This window comes from Phycodurus eques, chromosome 13 (genome assembly GCF_024500275.1).
Source record: "Phycodurus eques isolate BA_2022a chromosome 13, UOR_Pequ_1.1, whole genome shotgun sequence".
NCBI classification, from domain to species: domain Eukaryota; kingdom Metazoa; phylum Chordata; class Actinopteri; order Syngnathiformes; family Syngnathidae; genus Phycodurus; species Phycodurus eques.
In genome coordinates, this window is record NC_084537.1 from 6,783,255 (window position 1) to 6,804,147 (window position 20,893).

Below are 20,893 nucleotides of genomic sequence, written 5' to 3' on the forward strand. Positions count from 1 at the left end.
TAAAAACAGAATACAATGATTTGCAAAACATGTTCAAACTATAGTTAATTGAATACACTCCAAAGACACGATATGTAATGTTCAAACTGATCAACTTTATTGTTTCAGCAAATAATCATGAACTTCACTAAACGTACTGCCATGTGATTTGCAATTTGCCAGTCTTGTCACTCATTCCAGTGAATGACCAATGAGCAGGCAGCCAGTGTCAGGCAGCGCCGTGCAGGCTGGGGAGGGACTGAATGGAACTGAATGTACTGTTAGCGACGAGTGATTCGTTCGTTGAACTTCTTCGTTCGCGATCCGCTACTGAGCGATGTACTATTATGTAAGCAGTAATTCACGTGGAAGCTCACTTCGAACTAGTACGATGAGTGATTTGTTCACGCATAGAACGGCAAACTCCGCAGAAAACGTACTCATGAGTGATTTTAACCATTCGTCCTGACCTCCTCGCGGGGATAGCTTTCACTGGCCGCCATTTCTTTAAGATAACGCCTAATGGTGAGTCAGTCAAGCACGCGAAAACAAGCAATTGATATTGTTTAGTATTATCACTGTAATACTGATTTGCAATTAAATTATTCTTTAATTGCGATCCGCCAAGGTGAGACGTACAAGTACGAATGCAGTACACTGTCCTGCCATGAGTGACTCATGCGGAACTTCACTGCCAACTCGTACGACGAGTGATTCGTTCGTGCAAGTAACGACATATTATGCAGTGAACGTACTCATGAGTGATTTTAACCGTTCGTCGTCACGGGGATAGCTTTCACTAGCATCCGTTTCTCCAAGCTAATGGCTAATGTGTAGTCCGTCAAGAAAAAATAAATGTGAATTAATAATAAATGTATATATGTACACATATATATCATCCCCTATGTGACTTTAATGTGATTATTAAAGATTTTTGTTTAATAATAATTAATAGTAGCACGTCTCAAGACACTTTACACTAATCAGGTGACAATAACAGTAAGGTGGGTTAGCAGTAAGCACGGGTGCTGGCGTCAGTGACTGTCCACCGCGGTGGAATGCAGAAAAGTCTCACCGGCCGGCGGGAGCCTCGCTGGACGTCAGGGGACGCAGAAAGATACGTTCGGTAGTTGAGCTCGCCGCACGCATGTTCACGAGTCACAACTGAAGCCGGGTCTTACAGAGCTTGCTGAGAGAGAGACGCAAGAACTGCCGTGTCGATCACATTCTGAGTTTCTCGGGACATCTTGACCAACATAGTTTTTTGTCTCTATGTGTAGCTTTTGTTGCTAAATCCCGAGGAGCACAAACAGCTTTGTCACCCGTGTGGTTGGGATGTTAATGTGAGTTTTTAATTTGTTGCAGCGCAGTGGGTGTGACCGCTGCTGTAACCTCAGTAATTATACCGTGTGGCGAAGATGCTTGTCAACATAGCCCACCTAGTGGATTTAAGGCAAATATGTATACATAATTCATAATGTTAATCATATTTTTAACCTCTTTGGAGCCTCACATGTAACATTAAACAAGAGCTATTTTGTAGTGAAGATGACAGTACTTTTTTCCTGCTGCTGTCCATTTGGGAGTTTCTGCTGAATAGGGTGGAGCTTTTGGAGTTTTTATTTTCTTTATTTTATTTTATTTACTTTTTCCTCCTTTTCCAACTTCTTGATGTTGTAAAATAAAACTAATCAACAATGAGTAAAAAAAATGCTTCCCGTGTATATAGTTTTCATTTTATTGGGAATAATCTTTCAAATGGCACTCAAATCAAGTCAGCTATTTTTATTTTTTTTGTAGCGGTGTTATTCCAGTGAGTACTATTACATTTCATGAAAATGTAATGTCTCAAGCTCAGAGTTTCCCAGTTCACTTGAGTGGCATAATTTAAATGGGAAACCTAGAAGTGCGCACTTTTCCTCGAAATTGGCTGGCTTCATAGTGTTTGAGCCAGGAGAAGTGTATCTGTGAAAGTGACTCATGAGTCTGGGGTCGCACTGTACGGAACCTCCTTCTCTCTCTCTCTGTATCTCTCTCGCTCTCTCTCTCTCTTTCTCTTTCTTTCTCTCTCTGTCTTTCTCTGTTGCGTGCATTCACTTGCAGCATATGAGGGCAGCATTGGCCTTTCGGGTGGTTATGCAGGGCAAAGGTCTTTTGCTCCTACTTTCAGAGCTGGAGGAACACTCTCCCGAAGTTTTACCTGTCCCTTGCCACCAGGGGTCTGCCGTTGCAACGCATCATCCAAAGCTAATCACAAGGAGTTTACTAGTGTCTCCCAACCAGGGTGCCATTAGAGATCATTAGGGGTGCTGTGGAAAATGTTCAAATTTCACTTAATTTGTCAGAAACTAATTCTTTATTAATTATAAATAGTTTTTTTTCATATATCTATGTTAGTGATATATAGTGACAAGCAGAACCATTACATGCTCTGCCACTGGATGGCAGAAGGTACAACAAACCATTGCATCCACTTGATTCCTTCCTTCCTTCCTGTGAGTATATCAGTTTTGCATTCAATTAAGCAAGCCCGGATTTCACACTGAATAAGCCCATTTGTGAGTAAATTGAGACGAGATCATTGTTATTTCAGTATTCATAGTTTTTTGGAGACATTTGTGTTTTGTGGTGTGCCCTGAGAATTTTCAATCAATTACATTTTTCAGTCTCCTAACCCAAATGTGGGTCGATAGACTTATTCTTGTCCTTTCGGCTTGTCCTGTTAGGGGTCGCCACAGCATGTCATCCTTTTCCACGTAAACCTATCTCCTGCAGACTCCTCTCGAACACCAACTGCCCTCATGTCTTCCCTCACGAAATCCATCAACCTTGTCTTTGGTCTTCCTCGAGCTCTCTCGCCTGGCAGCTCCATCCTCATCATCCTTCTACCAATATGCTCACTAGCTCTCCTCTTGACGTGGCCAAACCATCGAAGTCTGCTCTCTCTAACTTTGCCTTCAAAACATCTAACCTTGGCTGTTCCTCTGATGAGCTCATTTATAATCCTATCCAACCTGGTCACTCCTAGACCGAACCTCAACATCTTCATTTCCGCCACCTCCAGCTCTGCTTCCTGTTGTCTCTTCAGTGCCACTGTCTCTAATCCATACATCATGGCTGGCCGCACCACTGTCTTATAAACTTTGTCGTTCGTTCGAGGAGAAACTCTTCTGTGACACAGCACACCTGACACCTTCCTCCACTTGTTTCTTTACTTCCTTACCACACTCACCATTGCTCTGGACTGTTGACCCCAAGTATTAAAAGTCCCTCACCCTTGCTATCTCTTTTCCCTGTACAATTTTCTTTTTAATATTACTGCACCCCTGCCTTGCCTCCCTGCTTCCCTGCATTTGGGTCCTCCACGTTTTGCCGTGCCTTCCTTGCCTCCCAAAAAAACCCTCGTGACATCTATATCTATATCAGAATAGGGATGATGATTGGAAAGGGGAAGAAAGAATAACGTATAATATCACTAAATAGGCAAAGTTCTGGATTCAGTAATGAATCTTAACCCTGCAGTGGAGACGCCGTGTGCGTGTGTACTTGTGTATCAGTGTGGGTATGTACTGTATGTGTGTGCATGTGTGTGTGTGCATGTGCATGTGACAATGACAGAGAGAAAGATTAAGGGAAATATGGAGGAAGAGCTGAAGCGGAAATTAACTTAAGGATTTATTTCTGCTTTAGTTCCATGTGGTAGAAGCAAACAAATATTTGAGTTGCTTACAGAAAAATATTTGTATCTTATTACAGAAAAATCTTTGTGCCTCATAATAACGTCTCTGTCACAGCGAACAGACAATCTAAAAGTCAACAAATACTTTGCATATTTTTGGGATATGAATGAGCAACCACCAAGAGCTGCAAGAATCAGGTTGCAAAACTGAGGTTCAGCATGTTTTAGCCACTAAAAAGCAAAGCAAAGCAAATTTATTTATATAGCGCATTTTATACAAAAGGTAACTCCATGTGCTTTACATGATTCAAAGTATTTAAAAACAAAGAAAAAAGACCCGAGCTTATAAACATTTAAAACAAAGAGGAAAAAAAACAATTAAAACAGCGTACAGTGCAAGAAACATCATTTAAAAGTGGTAATGCTGTGGAAAGCATGGGAAAAAGAAGAGTTTTTAACCTGGACTTAAAAACATGCACACCTGGGGCTGACGTCACTTCTGTTGGCAACTTCTTCCATTTGTGTGCAACATAATAGCTAAATGCTGCTTCACCATGTTTGCTTTGGACTCTATGCTCCACTATTTGACCTGAGTCTGTCGATCTCAGAGCCCTACTGGGTTTATATTTCATTAGCATTTCATTCATGTATTCAGGACCTAAACGGTTTAGTGATTTATAGGTCGGAATCTATTAGAACACCAAAGTTTCGGACGTGGTCTTTGGTTTTTAAAGAGAGTGACTCCAGGTATTTACTAACAGCAATCCTCTTCTCTTTATTGCCAAAAACAATTATCTCAGTTTTATTGTGGTTTAATTGAAGACAATTTTGGCTCATCCAGTTATTTATCTGTTTTAGACAGTGACACAACACCTCAATTTGAACTGTAGTCATCTGGAGACACTGCTAGATATAACTGTGTCTCATCTGCATAACTATGATAGCCAAAATTAAAGTTCTGAAGAGTTTGACCCAAGGGAAGCATATACAGGCTGAACAGGAGGGGTCCAAGAACTGAGCCTTGAGGGATCCCATAGGTCATTGCCATTCGATGAGATTGAACACTTCCAATGGTTACAAAATAACTCCTTTCCAGGAGGACCTGAACCATTTAAGGACTGTTCCATTTAGTCCTACCCACGTTTCCAACCTGTTCAGCAGTATATTATGATCTACCGTATCAAAAGCCGCACTGAGGTCCAACAAGACCAGAATTGACACCTTTCCCGAGTCAGTATTCAACCTTATATCATTTAGCACTTTGATAAGAGCAGATTCTGTACTGTGACAAGTTCGGAACCCAGATTGAAATTTGTCAAAAAGTCAATTTAAGTTCATGAAATTGATGAATTGGTTGCAAATAACTTTCTCAACAATCTTGACTATGAAAGGGAGATTTGAGATGGGTCTAGAGCTTGCTAACATGGAAGCGTCCAGTATTCTATTTTTTAGCAGAGGCTTAATGGGAGCTACTGTAAGAGCTTTAGGAAACCCGCCTGACTGAAGTGAGCAATTGATTATTTGCTGCAAATCAGCTCGCACAGACGTCGCAATATCTTTGAAAACGTCAGATGGTATTAAGTCAAGACAGCTCGTTGATGGTTTCAGCTGCTGAACCGTTTTCTCTACAGTTTTTTGGTCAACTGTATCAAATTCTGACATGGTAGTAAGTTTTTCCTGGTTGGCTTCAGATGTAGTATCATTTTATCATTTTGCTGATTTGTGCTAATATTTAACCTGATGGATTGTATTTTTTCACTAAAATAACAAGCAAATTCATTGAATTTATCTGCTGTTAGGAGTTCTGGAGCTATCTGATTTGGGGCTGGTTGTTAGTTTATCAGGCACAGCAAACAAGTGGGAGTATTGTTGAAGATTTCAGAAAAGTGTTTCTGTCTAGCTCTGACTAACTCTTGGTTAAAATTACAAAGACTTTGTCTGTAGAGGTCAGTCAATTTGGAGTTTAGTTTTTCTCCACTTACGTTCTGCTTTCCTACACTTTGATTTAGAGGTCTTTACCATCATTGTGCTCCTCCACGGTATTCCAGGTCGCCTCAAGATTGTCTTAGTTTTAATAGGAGCGACAGCATTCATGACATTTGAGTTTTTACAGGTGAAATTATCCAAAAGTTCATCAACTGTCTCAGCATTCACAGTTTGTGGCACAGCTATGGTCTTCGTGAACTTAGTGGCGGTACTCTCATTTATTTACCTTTTCTTAATAGGCATAGAGGTTGTCTGAAATTTTGGAAGAATCTGTAATTCAAAGAATACACAAAAATGGTCAGAAATAGCCATATCCTTAATGCCAATTGATAGAATTTCAACATCCTAAGAGATGACCAGGTCTAAGATGTGACCTTGAGTGTGGGTTGGACTCTTAATATGTTGAGAGAGAGGTCAAATGTATCTAGTATAGCAGAGAGTTCTTGAGATTTTTTTTCCATGTTATTGTCAACATGAATGTTAAAGTCTTCCATTATGACAAAATAGTTGTAGTCAGTACAAATAACTGACAGCAGTTCTGAAAAATCCTCCATTAATTTTCTGTTGTATCTTGGAGCCCTATAAATTATGAAAACAAACAAATAACCTTTGGTTCCCCTTTAACTAAAACAGAGATATTGAAAAAGAGCTAAAATCACCCAGTATAATTTCTTTACACTGAAATAATGACTTAAAAATAACAGCAATAGCTTTTTTACCTATTCGACACTTGTTCATATGATTACAATTTCCTGGTATTGCCTCATTTAAAATGGTATTGCAGCTACTTTCTGTTAAGCACGTTTCATTTAGTAACAAAACGTCCAGATCATAGGTTGTAAAAATCATTAATCAGCATTGATTTATTACCCAATGACCTGATATTTAAAAGAGCTAGTCTTTCAGAGATAACTGGAGACAATGGTTTGATAGATTCACATTTTAGCCTCACTAAGTTTGTAGTTTTACTTCTTTTTGTGTCATATTTCTTTGACCAACCTTCTGTCCCTTGTAATTACAAGGATCAAAAGTGACTGATCTCCATAGGGGTCTGACTTATTCTGGAAAATACCCTACAGATATCAGTCAGATTTGCAGATAAGGTTCTTTATGGGTGAAGGAGGGGCCCTTCACATCTTAGCATTCGCTCCTCTGATTGTTTTGATGATGCTGATGAATCCGTCTGCGCCTTGTGTCGCCTTATCTCCTGTTCCTCGAATTGTTTGGGAATAACTGTATCTTTTTGTCCTCCAGCCGTGTCACCAAGGCCAGTGTTTTCTTTGGGCCGCTGGATGACGTATACAGTAAAAAATGTTGGCAGCCAATAACTTAACCCCTCGTCTATTTAGACAGAAACCGTCTGCCTTGTAAAGATGTCTGCGCTCCCAAAAAACGCAGAAATTGTCAATGAAACTCATGGATAGTGCAGTACACACTTCTTTGAGCCCCTTATTTAATTGAGTGAGTCTAGAGAAACGTTCATCTCCAAATCGTACAAGTGGGAGAGGTCCACTAATAAAAATCTCAGCATCCAAACATTGCACTTTTGTTAGGAGATCAATGAAATCTCGCTTCAGTATCTCTGATTGCTGCTTGAGAACATCCAGGGCCCCTGTGTGTATAATGACACATTTCACAGTTGGGTGCTCATTAGTGATCTCCAGGATTTATATATCAGAGATATCAGACACCATGTCATCGGTAATACACAGTACTTTGATGTTCTTCTCACTGCAAAAACCTTCATATCCTTGACAGCTCCATCACCAACTATTAACGTTTGGGGTGCCATTTTTTTCTTGTATGATTTAGTTTCATACCTTTCAGGGGTGATGGGGATGAGCATTCTTGGCCAGGGTCTTGTAAAAGTGGCTCAAATCTATTTGTAAGTCTGATGTCAATGTTTTGCATTGACCCGCGTCCTTTTTTCTTGCAAATCGCTGTAGCGACCGTTCACAGCCGCTCACTCGGGGTTGAAGCAGCCCGCAACGCAGGCCAGCCGGATTCCTCGGTAATCTGCTGGTGTTGTGTCCTCCCTTTTAGATGTTGTCCCATATCTTTGGACTTTGCTCCCTGTAAATTCCAGGGAGAACGGCTGAAAAAAAAGGATATTCGTACGTGGCTTATGCATGCTTGACACTTAAAGTCTGGTTCAATTTGACTTCTGCTCAGTTTACAATCAGTATTTTAACATCTGAGAAAGGCATCTTTGGTTTTTAATTTGAAGTTATCACTTCATGGCAAAGAAAATAATAGAGAAGAAGAAATGTGATTTAACGTCAGAGGGCACCATGCATAAATAGTAACTTCACTCATTATGTTGCTTGTACACTGCATACATTTATGACCTAAATCTAACTATGAATAGATCAGGTAATGCGTTTTGTTACGGACAAAAGGACAAAAGAAGATTCAAACAGTCAAATGTTCTGCCTGTAATTCATATATTTGTTATTGGGACCCAAAAAAAAAAAAGTTATTTAATTCGTTACTCTGTATATTTTTTTAAATTAATCCGCCATTTAATCGGTTATCTGAATTTTAGTCTGCCAAATATCAGAATCAGCATCAGCCTCAAAAAACCCATATCGGTCAAGCCCAAGTGATTGTTCCTCCTTCCAGTTATTAATGATAACCACCACCTTGTATCGTAAAATAACATTGCAAAAACAATCAATAAAAGTCAGAAAAGTTGCCGTGTTGTGTCATGACATGATGGCACATGCAAATAAGACTTAAGTCCAAATGAGTGCAGCATCGTGTGAGCATGAGTCAGTGAGGATGGACTGTAGCTGCCACTTGTCTTATACCAGGCAGAAACCTGTCCCCTGTTGTTCTCTGCTGTTCTTCATGTTGTTACCTCATGTCAGGATACAATGATGCACTTCTGACCTTCTGGCTTACTTTGAGTATTTTTTCTGTACATCTCTCATACTGTACGCAAAGTGGTAATTACGCAGTATTAACTGGCAGGGGGAATAACAACATTCCTCAACAGTACTCGAGCCAGGGAGGTCTACTATGTATGTACACTAGTTAAATAAACCAGACTCACTAGTTAAACAAACCAGACTTTAGGCGCCAAAAGAACTTCAGCATGCTACGGTTTGTCTCGTACTTTATTTAACAATGTTGAACACAGCTTTCTGGAAGCTGTTTAGATATAAGGGGACATTCTGTCCACATTTCTGTTCTGGACATGGTTAGATTTAGCAATAGTTGGATCTGTGTGGCGTGAGCGTGTGCGTGTGTGTGTGTGTGTGTGTGTGTGTGCGTGCACTTGGGTGATTTTCCTGGCAAAACTAATTAAAACAGCAGATATGAATCACAGAGGATTGAAGAATGCAGTTAATTGAATCCCACCGTTAGATGTTTATTTTAGTCTTTGTGAGGTTCAAATTTAGAACACTTAAACCAGAAACTTTCAACTACGAAACCATGAAATGATATTATCGTTTACCCGTGCACAACTCCTTGGCACGTTGAGTCGGGCTAAATTATTTGTGGGTGGGTGCATTGAATACACAACAGCTTTAATGGCTTCAAATCAGACATAAGGTATTATTCCATCGTCATTATGGGTGTTTCTGTTATTGTTGCTTAACTACACACACACACACACACACACAAACACACACACGCACACACACACACACACACACACACACGGTTCAATCAAAATATCTGCAACTTACCGCAAGATGTTTTCTCAAGTTTGAAGTGGGCTGAAATATCCAAGTTTGGGGCAGTTACAAGACTGCCACATGTGAGAAAACTGCTTTTCGCAGTCTGAAATGTGAATCAAAGTCGCGCGGCTGATTTTATTTTTCCATATGAGTCACTGTGATTGGCCCGCGAAGCCCAATACCTGGATATGTGACTTTCTTGTGTCCTTTGATTGGTGAACTTGAGTCAAACATCACTGTGGTTATGTTGGATTGGTGCTACGCTACCGTTGCGGAAGTCAAAAATGAAAGTCTAAACATAGAAACTTTTAATTTTTTTTTACTTTAGATCAAGATTGATTAAAGGAATTTTTTATTGATTTAGATTTTTGTTTTGTCTTGATTCTCATAAAATACGTCGATAGCATTCCAGATTGTCTAAAATTAATGCATACTCATTAGTATTCTTAGCAAAAGGAGATGAAAATGAATACAAGTCAAAAGAAAGGTGATATCGTATTTATTTAGTCTGGGATTTCAATTAACTGTTAGTCATTTATGATCATTTTAAGTTTGTATGTTTTTTTATTGAATAATAGATAATTATAAGAGCCAGTCAAATCTTAATGGTTTGTCATCAGATGTGGTCTCCTTCAATGGCTTTCACATGAATGGACTGTTAGATTTATTGGTGTATTAAAAGGCCTCGGGTATCTCAATGCTCATTAGCATCTGGAGCTGACCAGGCATAGATTTGGTTACGAGATTCAGGCCATCTGCCATTGTTTGCTTTCCGCCATTGTGTTTGCAACGAGTATCATGAGGCGGCATAGTGGTCGACTGATTAGCACATCTACCTCACAGTTCTGAGGACCCGGGTTCAAATCCGGCCTCACCTGTGTGGAGTTTGCATGTTTTCCGCGTGCCTGCGTGACTTTTCGCTGGGTACTCCGGTTTCTTCCCGCATTCCAAAAACATGCATGGTAGGCTCATTTGAAAACTGTGAAATTGCCCGTAGCTGTGAGCGTGAATTGTGTTTTGTTTATACAGTTTGTGCCCTGTGATTCGCTGACGACCAGTCCAGGGTGTAACGTGCCTCTCGCCCGGAGTCAGCTGGGATAGGCCCCAGCACGTCCGCAACCCTAGTGAGGATAAGACCTATAGAAAATGGATGGATAATGAGTATCATATATTCACACGTTTTACATCCTCCCATGCCATTTCCTGGAATTAGTTCATGTTTCTGATTGTTACATAGAGTCTATTGATTACATAAAATCACACTACATCTCAGTACTGGGACAACTGCAACTGTCTGTTTACAGGAAAATCATTGTGGCATTTGTGATATAACTGAATTTGATAAGGTATTAGTTATCGAGCTAGACTAAGGTTCTGGATTTCAAGTTACTGGATGCTTGACAGAAAATAGGCAGCTTGCAGTATATACTGTATTACTGTAGTGCAGTATCTCTGCGACTCTGGCTAGTTGTAAATATATACTGAGCCACAGACAGCGTTAATTATGTTATAAATATACCAAAATGTAAAATTGCTCTTAATTTGAAAGGCAAGTGTTGTGTACAGGCAGTCGGGGAAGGGACAGATGACTGATGAAGCCAAAAGAGACTGCAGCAAGTTTTAATGAGGTGACGGGGGACTCTGAGAGAAACACAAAAGAAACTCATCTCAGAAGGAATGCACACATTCACACACAGAAATGTGCTATGTAGTCGTGCATAGAAGCAGACACGCACTGCAGCAAGATAACATGGTTGCTTTTGGTCTGTGATGAATTTTGACTTCGCCAAAACAAGCGTACTCAGACCGTGCTGATAAGCTTAAATGGTCAAAAGATTAAACTCGGAATTCTTCATGTCAGTCATGTCAATCATTGCCTCGTGTGATGCTTTTACAATGTTGGAGCAGTACGGGAGATCACCCCTTTTAATGCAGTTTTAAATACCTCTATATTATGGTGCTGAATTTAAAAAAAAATATATATATATGCACACAACAGTCACTAAACACACACACACACACACACAAGCTTATAGCTCATTAAAATAAAGCCGTTAGGCATAATCCATATTCAAAGTCTTGTGTCTAGCTGGCCTGTTGGCCTCCATAACCTAGTTGTGATGGCTGTCATTGGGGAAAGCTGCTTTGAACTGGTCAGTTGTCGAAAGGATTTGGATATGGTTGGCTGTGTTGACCTATATTTGGCTGCCTTCCCCGTCTGGGGGGTTAATATCCTTGCCTCGCTATTTTTTTTTTTCCCAATGGAAACTGAACAGAACATTCAAACTCAAGCTTGATTTTACTGCGATTTGATGAAATATTCATGCATATCAGACATACTTTTGGCATTGTTCTTATTATTACCCATCCATCCATCCATTTTCTGAACCGCTTCTCCTCACTCGCGTCGCATGTGCGCTTGAGCCTGTCCTAGCTGAATCTGGGCGAGAGGCGGGCTACACCCTGAACTGGCCACCGGCCAATCACAGGGCCCATATAAACAAACAACATTCACACCTACGGGCACTTTAGAGTTTTCAATTAGCCTACCATGCATGTTTTGCACACTGAAAGAAAAAAAAAAAAAAACGTATATTGTCTGATCAAGATTTAGCATGTACTCGAAGCAAAATTGATGTATTTTAATACAAATAAATGGAGTGAACGATAAGCAGTACAGTGTTGTTTTGAGATACAACTTTAATTGATTCCGTGACCATGCTCTTATCTCCAAACAGTCGTACAGTTATCTCAAAACGTATTTCCACATTAAAACCCTAACCACCATTTTTCAAAACATTTAAAAAAAAAAAAAAGACAAGTAACACTATATTGTAAAATATAATCATAAAAACATAAAATAAGACAATGTCAAGATATTAGCTGGTTTTATGAAACGGAATCAAGACAAAAGTCTCACACACACTGAAGCGTGCTCATTTGCCTGCTTGTGCCTTTAAATCAATGATTCTCAACCAGTGTGTCGGGGCACATTAATGTGGCGTGATAGCTCTTCAGGTGTGCCGTGGGAAAGTATCCAATTTTACTTAATTGCTCAAACAATTATATATTTCTAAGAAATAATGTATCTTTATTCATCGATTTATGCCAGTGAGGCATAGTGGCAGACAGAACAAATGATAAATGGTCTTCTATTAGATGGCAGGAAGTTAATACAGTAACAAATGTATCCACTTTTTGTGACATTTTTGTTTGTTGGTGTGCCATGAGAATTTTCAATTGTAAAATATGTGCCTTGGCTCCATAAAGGTTGGAAATCACTGAATTAAATGCACCATCTCTCTTTCTCTCTCTGTCTCTCTCTCTCGCTCAACTCCCTCCCTCCGCTCTCTCATGCTCCTGTGAGTCTGTCTCTCTCTCTCGTCAGTTCCAAAAACTTTCGTTTTTCATGTCTTTAATTGCACTCCACAGTACGGCATTGTGTACAAACACAAAGTAACAACATTTGCACCCCGCGACATTCTATTCTTTCATAATGTTAAGCGAGCCGATCTACTTTTGTGTGACTCCTCCACATCAATGTATCACGTCTTCTGCAGACGTATCGCCTTTAACTTCTCTGGCGTAATAGATTTCTTGTCCATCGCTTCAAATTGTTTTAAACACCCGGCTGGCATTACTGTATATTATTTTTGGGTGATGTTAATTGTTAGCCCGTTTTGCTACCTGTGGTGTTTTACATCATATACTTGATGGAGGCTGTGGTTGTTTCAAATAAATAACGTGTCATTCTCTTTGTTTTATAGTTACAGTCGTTTTCAAGTACACTCCATCTTGTAGTGGCAATCTATAGCTTGAAGCCTCTTTTTTATTCACTAATTATATCAGTCGAATTGCTGCTTAGGGGTCTTCCCACCGCAGGAACCTTTGCGGGAACTTCCCTAGCTACCCTGGTAGCTTGACTTCCCCATGTGTCCCCACTGAAAAATAACTATCCCCTGGATTATTTCATTCCTCCTGGCGAGTAGGGTCTTCCGAGAGCTACCGGGAACTCTTTGAGGAGGTGGGCTGTGCTGACAAACCCTGATTGATTATGCGGAATTACGCAAGGGTAGAAATAAGAGGATTCAAATCCATTGAAAAGCAAAACTTCCAAATACCGATCTTTTCGGTTTCCCACTGAGCTGCACTTGGTGGGCAAGGAGCAGGCTGGACAAACTCAGCGCTCGCCGAGCTTACGTCGACAAGCCACGGCTGCGGACTTGGTGCCGAGAGGTCCGTCGCCACCGGGGGCTACTGCTGCCTGACTGGGTCCCGCTAAGCAGCGGAGATCTGAACCCAAGCGACCGTGTGCGTCTTCCTTGGCCAGGCCAGAGGAGATACCCTGAACTAATAAGTGCGATGGAAACACAAACCACATGGGCCACAGGAACCTTTTGCGACCAGGAACTAAAAGTTCCTGGGTTGGTTGGTGGAAAAGGGCCTCTTGTTGTCAAGTGATTGGAGCCACATGCCGCCATTTAGCGCTCGTTTCTCAAGTTTGAGCTCGCAAGTCAAAGCAAAAACTTGGCCATTCAATGGCTCTTATCTCCAAAAAACGGGTGAGTCGAGTCACTCACATCTCAAGGCACCACTGTACATCTGGGATGAAACTTTGGAACTACTGTAGATACTATACTTTGTAGATACAGTAGATAAATGGATAGATGGATGGATGGATGGACGGGCGGGCGGACAGGTGGAGAGATAGATAGATAGATAGATAGATAGATAGATAGATAGATAGATAGATAGATAGATAGATAGATAGATAGATAGATAGATAGATAGATAGATAGATAGATAGATAGGTAGGTAGGTAGGTAGGTAGGTAGGTAGGTACTGGAATACCCTGTTGCCAACTTGGAACGTATTATTCCAATCCCCATTGTTATTTATTTGAGAATTAGTTTTGCAGTGTGCACATTTTGGAGGTTGTGAAGCATTTTACTGTAGCTGAATGCATTTCTAGCAACAAATCTAGGGGAAAATAACTTGAATAACCCTGTGTATTGATAGTAGGCGTAACGGGTAAAGCACAACCTAGCACAAGTGGAAAAGAAGAGAATGAAAAGCAGCACGGGTGAAGAATACAAAACGTGAAGTCGTCATGCCCAGACGTGAGCAGCCAAGCATTTGTTGGAAGTCGAGGAAGGTTCTAGAAGGGCTCAGGTGCACTGTAGCGTTCCAGATTCAAATGTAACCTTCAACCTTTGAGGCCATCCTCCTCCTGTCACACTCCACTGGATGCTATTAAATAAAGCAGAAATGCACTGAAAAGGCGAGGAGACAGTGAAAATAGGTCAGGTGGAGAGAAGCAGGCAAGGGAGATGCGAGGGAAACAAGAGAATGTATAGTGTTAGAAAGGCAGTATGGCGGAGGAAAAGGACACTCAAGAGACAGAACACATGATGTGGAAAGGAGGGCAAGGCAGCATGGTGGATGCTAAGGAAATATGTAAATGGGAAGATAATAGAATGGAGACATGTCGACCATATAGAAAGGTTCAGTGACAAGAGATTGTTGCTTTGTAGCGTGCAAGATGGGTTTTGCCCTCTTCTTGTTTGCCTCCTTTCTTGATTCCACTCTTCACCTTTCCACTCATCCCTCTTTTACTGCTCTCGGTCGTCTTTGTTTGTGTGTGTGGATAGGCCTTAGGCTACTGCTGTCTCATGCCAACACCCAGCCATGCGTCTGCGTAAACGTGCGCGTGTGTGCGCATGTGTCAAGTCCTCATGACAACTCTTTCATCAGCGTGAAAAGATGGCTGATGCAGCCGTTACGCCAGCTCCGTGCTGGCTGCATCGGGATTACAAGGTGCATATGATGTCTGTGTCCTCCCACCCATGGTCTAATACAGGATGGCACATGGCATCCTTGTCGGTGTATGTATTTTTGCAAGACTCTCTGGGGCAATGCGTGAAGTTTCTTATAGCCAGATAGACTGTATGAAAACCAAACTCCTTTGTTAATAGATTAGGATTATCTCATGCCAGAGAGTGTGTTGCTAATCGTGTTTATTCCACTCAAGCATTCCAGCTAAATAGCTTGTCATTAGGTTAATGTGTCCACGCATGCCTAATTTGAAAAGCTTTTTCTCCCCGCATGGTTTTCAAACGGTGCCTAAAATATCCACTACTTTTCACAAAGATGGCCAGTCATGTGACAATAAAGTCAAAATGTATAAATGTAGTATACAGCTCAGTGATGTGCTAGTTTGTAATAAGGATAAGAGCTTTGTGGTCATTGCCAGTGCAACCTCAAGCTATCCACTTTCATGGTCTATATTATGGTTGCTATTATCCATCCAGCCATTGTCAACACCGCTTATCCTGGTTAGGGTCGCGGGGAACTGGAGCCTATCCCAGCTGACTTCGGGCGAAAGGCGGACTACACGCTGAACTGGTCGCCAGTCAGTCGCAGGGCACATATAGACAAAAAAAACAAAAACTAATTTTAAATCCCAAACCTCCTTCAATACGGACCAGACGGTCGACCAGCACATCTACAAAAAGATCTTGCTTGGTTCGTTCAGTCCGTGAGAAGAGGTGAGAGTTGTGACAGGAAAACTTGTGACTTCACCATGACAATAAGCCAGATCACAATGCCCTGGTCACTGATGGTGTAGTTCCCACTCAGTGACGGTGTGAATGTGAGTGCGAATGGTGGTCCGTGTCTATGTGTGCCCTGCGACTGACTGGCGACCAGTTCAGGGTGTAGTCCGCCTTTCGCCCGAAGTCAGCTGGGATAGGCTCCAGTTCCCCGCGACCCTAACCAGGATAAGCGGTGTTGACAATGGATGGATGGAATGGACAATGCCCTGAGCCTCCAACAGCTCCTGGCCGAGAAGAACAACGTGGAGCAACCTCCCTCCTCACCCAACCTTTCCTCTTTCCCAAGCTCAAGGCGGTTATGATGGGCATCCGTTTTGAAGATGCGGATGACATCAAGATAGCCGTGCAGCGGAGGACCCCGGAAGATTCCTTCTAGGACTGCGGGAAGGCGTAGAAGAGAAGGCTGGAAATGTGTGTTAGACTCCAGGGCGTTTACTTCGAAGGGGAAGACAAGATTTTTGTAGTTTATATCTCTTGTGGCACCAGTCCTGGAACAAGAGCTCTAATGTCAGAAACTGCTGTTGTTTTACCCCCTAAAACAGATGTCTAAATTATGTATTTGTGGATACACCAAGCAGATTTGCAGTGGTCACATAAGCCCTCAGCCTAACAATTACTCCAGCACCTAAAACTGGACTGTAAAGGTTGACTTGTACTTGTACAAACACTGCTGTACACCAAAGATTGCTCAATTTGACAATAGAAATGCAGTTATAACATGAAAAAATCTGTTAAGTACACAATGGCTTAGCCTCTTAAGCATCTGAGCGTCTGGGGTTATTTAACCATTTCATAGGCATTCCAAAGTAAATATCAGTTAGTTAACTATGTATTAACTGTGTATTAATATACAATATAAAGGATTGCGTGCCCAACACTTCGTCACAAATCGTATATTTTTCCTCTGCTGTTAAGCGGCTTAAAAGTAAAACATGCTTTAGGGTAAGCCCGGGCCAACATCAACGCTATATGTCTTTGCTATTGGCTTAAAACTAATACGTCTTCTATCAAACATCTTTTATTTCCAAAGGGATTTCATGTAATCTGGGACAATGTAATGATTTCAGGTGGCATTTTTTTGCATTGGTCACAGACCAAAACTGGATGACACACTTTTTTTTATCTCTAACTGAAAGCATGAATTTGCTCCATTACCACGAATCATTAAAAATAAATAACTAAATCACAATATGACCCGTTTTATGGATTTTGTGAGTTATTGGATGTTACTCGTTTCTTTTCACTGACTAAAAAGTGGAACAGACAGCGCACGGCTCCTGAAGAAAACTACTAAACAGCCAACTGATACTGCGTACATACATTTTATGAGCAAATTTCATGGAACACTGTGGCAGCTGCGACCTTGCTACACACAGCGAGACACTCCTAACTGATTCACAGACAGACCTATGCTAGAGCTACTGTCCTGCATATGCGGCCACGACGTTGCCCATGCTGCACGTTACATTTCTACAAGAAGAGCTATTTTCAATGAAGCACTATTTGTGGGTTGCATTTTCAACCAGCTTTCGCTGCAATGCAAACATTTGTGTTTGGAAAATGAATCAAAGGGCTTTCCTTACACATCTATCATTTCAACCTTCATCAATGTTGACATCAGTGTCTAGATGTCCATGACTATCAGATAGCGTGACTGTCCTTCAGCCCGACCCATGGCATGTTAGCTGTGAAATAATAGTAAAAGAGTCGCATGTTCCCTTGTTTTCTAGGACTGATGCCAGTGCCCGAGGTGTTGTCTGACACTGCCAGCGCTGCCACCATGATGAGCCCCGTCCTCAATGCCTCCAACGGGGATGGATCAGAGTCAGAAACCACCTCCGCCATCTTGGCCTCTGTCAAGGAACAGGTATGATGTGTGCATCCGTGCAACATAAAAAGGAGGTTGTGATTGTTGATGAAATTTAATTAAGCAAACTAAAGACTTCAACATGCATATCTAGGTTAGAAAAGTGACTAATTATTGATGAGCCATTGTCACAAATACCATGGAGTTTAGGAAGAAACCCTTGGTTTGCGGCCAGAAAGTGTAGTTTAGAAAATGCCATAATGTGGTTGGATTCATCTTTTTTGTTTTTGATGATTTTTTTCTTTGTCTTTTTCTTTCCAGTTTTAACATATTGTGAAGCAATTGAACTACATTATATCTCCTTCCATAACACAACGTCCCAACTTCATTGGAACTGGGGTGTAGATCAAAGTCTGTACTTCCCTGAAAGTGAAAAGCTTCCCCTTCAAGAGTAGTGAGAATGAAGTTGCTTCACCTCTACTCCATTAACAACCTGGCAATAGCCATCATTCTTCCAGGCGACAGGCTTTTACACTCACTTCGTTTCGCTCCACAAGCTACTGAGCACGTACATCATTTTTTTTTTTTTTTTTTTTTTAAGGGAACTTACTGGAGTGCCCTCCATTCTGAACTTTCATACCACGTTTGGCAGCTCGCACATTCGTCTCCTGTTAGCCATGCACCCCTAAACAGCTTGTCTTTCACAATCGCTCAGCCAATATAACCTGCTGAAATAACTTGAAGGCACATAGGCACTAAATTCAAATGTGTATCTGCAATCTCATGCTTACTGCTTAAGCTATCTGTTATGAAGGCAGTGCTGTGTGTAGTGTGCCAGCCTTGAAAGAGCTGCTTTACAATGGGAGATGCTTCATTTTGATATATTGTCTTTTTGATGCCAGATGAAGTGAAAGCTCCCCTGAGTATTGACAGACTAATGTTCGCCTGCTGTTTGTAAATCTTCATTTTAGGCTTCATAGACTATGTGTTGACCAACATGGTTTAAAGTAAGTCAAATATTTCACACGAAAAGTGCACAAGGCTGTGACAATGTTTCCGGTAGCAATATCCTGACACGCCAAATACAATGTCAAACTGGCATATTCGATTATTATCATGACAGACACTATATTTTTGGAGACATGACATGCACTAGATATGTTTACTTTAGCACAAGTATGAATTTTCTGTAATAACACAGTTATCTTTCTCTGGCTTAGGTTGCTCCTGCTTTTGTTGTTGTTGTTGTTGTTGTTGCTGTGTGTAAAAACAGTGACCAGTGAAGACCCAACCCATTAAAGTATATTACATTATTATTAGTGTTGCATCCATTACATTTTGTCTTTAAGAGGGTCTTCCGTCTTCCACACCTCAAATTAATTTGAAACCTATAACCTATAAATCTTTTCGAGAGCCGATACAGTAAAACACAATTGAAAATAATTGGTGCTTTATACAAGGTGACAAGCCTTGCAAAGTTGGCTTCACACATCAAAGAAATGTTAACATTCTTAACAAAGAGCTTGAAAATAAGCACAGTAAGTCAGAGGTGGTCAGGATGGTACAACAATATTATGGGCCATTTTGAAGCTGTTATTTTGTTTTCAAATGACGTCTTTTGCTTCCATATGATTATGACTGAAATCCCTTTGTTATTTAGAATGAGATTTATAGCTGTAACACAAAGGACACTTCAGTGATATTTTCTCTCTCCTCTCATGGCTGCTCTCCTCATTTGTTTGTTATGACGAATTAAAATGTGTTTATTAGAGGGGCGAACTCATGAAATTTCCAAGTATAGTACTCGTCAAAGTTCATCACGTAATTAGATTTTCATAAGAAAATGGTTTGAACGTCTATGGCTATGCAATATTCATTGTTTTAGTACTTATTCAAGCGGCATGCACAGAAGGCATAAAGGATGGGGGAGTCAAGTGAAGGATTTGATGGCAAAATGTAATGTAATGTAATAACAATGTAGTATCATCCATTAGTAGGTGAACTGACGACAGAGCATAACAGAAAAAAACTGAATGTCTGAAAAACTATGTCTTGACACCTCATTCTCTTAAAAGTCACAAGACCGCAACATTAGGGGCACCTGCATAATCAAATGAGATATTGTAAAATAAGAAGGGTTTTCCAAAACAAAGATATGACTGACCCTGGTATGAATTTAATGATGCGCGTATGTTTATCATTATCTACTGTATGTAGTATGCTATGATATAAGACCACATTGATTTTCATTGGGCGGTTGAGTAGCAATGCCACAATGCATATTTGTTACAATAAAGTGAATAACTTGACTATTTTCGTACTCACGTTCTATTATTTCTGTTCTGAGGACGTAAGTTTAACACGTGGTGTAATCGTTGCATTTCCCTCATGCTGAAAGTTGAATCCAGCACTTAAACTTAAACACTCAAGTGATTTGCAGTACGCCGAGCAGACGGTTGACACTGCAAAGAAAAATATATCTTCCTTTATATTTCATGAGTCCTCGTCTAATGGAAGATGATGATTATTTCATTTGAGGCAATGAAGAAAGAGAACGAAGAGAATTTCATGAAACTATGTCTCAAGATGACTGAAATTGAAATGATGGATGTATTCGGATGTTTTACTTTGTAATCCAGCACATCACACTTTGTTACATTCAATGTCTCACGGCATATGTGAAAGAACCTGTTATGTCTTTGGGGGGACTGGCTAGTTCCAGGTTCAAAAAGCATATATTACTATGTATGATATATCAGCCTCTGCTTCTTTAATTTGGACCCAGTTCCAGATGACTGTTGAGGATGAATATTTACCCTCACATCATAACTTAATCTTTACATTGTGCTCCAAACCTGTTCTGGCATGGTTGCAGAAGGGATGTGTGTGAGGTGGGGGTGGGTGGGGTGGGTGGTGGGTCAATTGTTATACAGATTGTTAAAGGGAAGGAATTAAAACACAGTCCTCTGAAAACAAGACAAATCTGTCTGGTTGGGATGAAAATTTAAGTACCTCTGGGATCAAGAGAACACTAAATCTCCTCGAATCTGTCCTCCCCCTTGCTGCTCGCAAGTTTTCCTCTCCTTTTATTCAATGTCGCTCCAATATCAGTCCCTGCGCGCTATCCCGGTCCCCCTTCTCC

The 20,893-nt window shown here is 40.7% G+C and overlaps 1 protein-coding gene across 9 annotated transcripts in view; it reads left to right on the plus strand.

The window, feature by feature from the left end:
* The window catches only part of ctnnd2b (catenin (cadherin-associated protein), delta 2b), a 122,836-nt gene that overhangs the window by 18,239 nt on the left and 83,704 nt on the right, over positions 1 to 20,893 (plus strand). For all 9 annotated transcript variants that reach the window (XM_061693809.1, XM_061693811.1, XM_061693814.1 and 6 more), the window contains exon 2: positions 17,675 to 17,811. In XM_061693809.1, coding sequence (XP_061549793.1) covers positions 17,680 to 17,811 — 132 coding nt within the window. In that variant the 5' untranslated portion in view covers positions 17,675 to 17,679. The remainder of the gene's footprint in view (positions 1 to 17,674; positions 17,812 to 20,893) is intronic.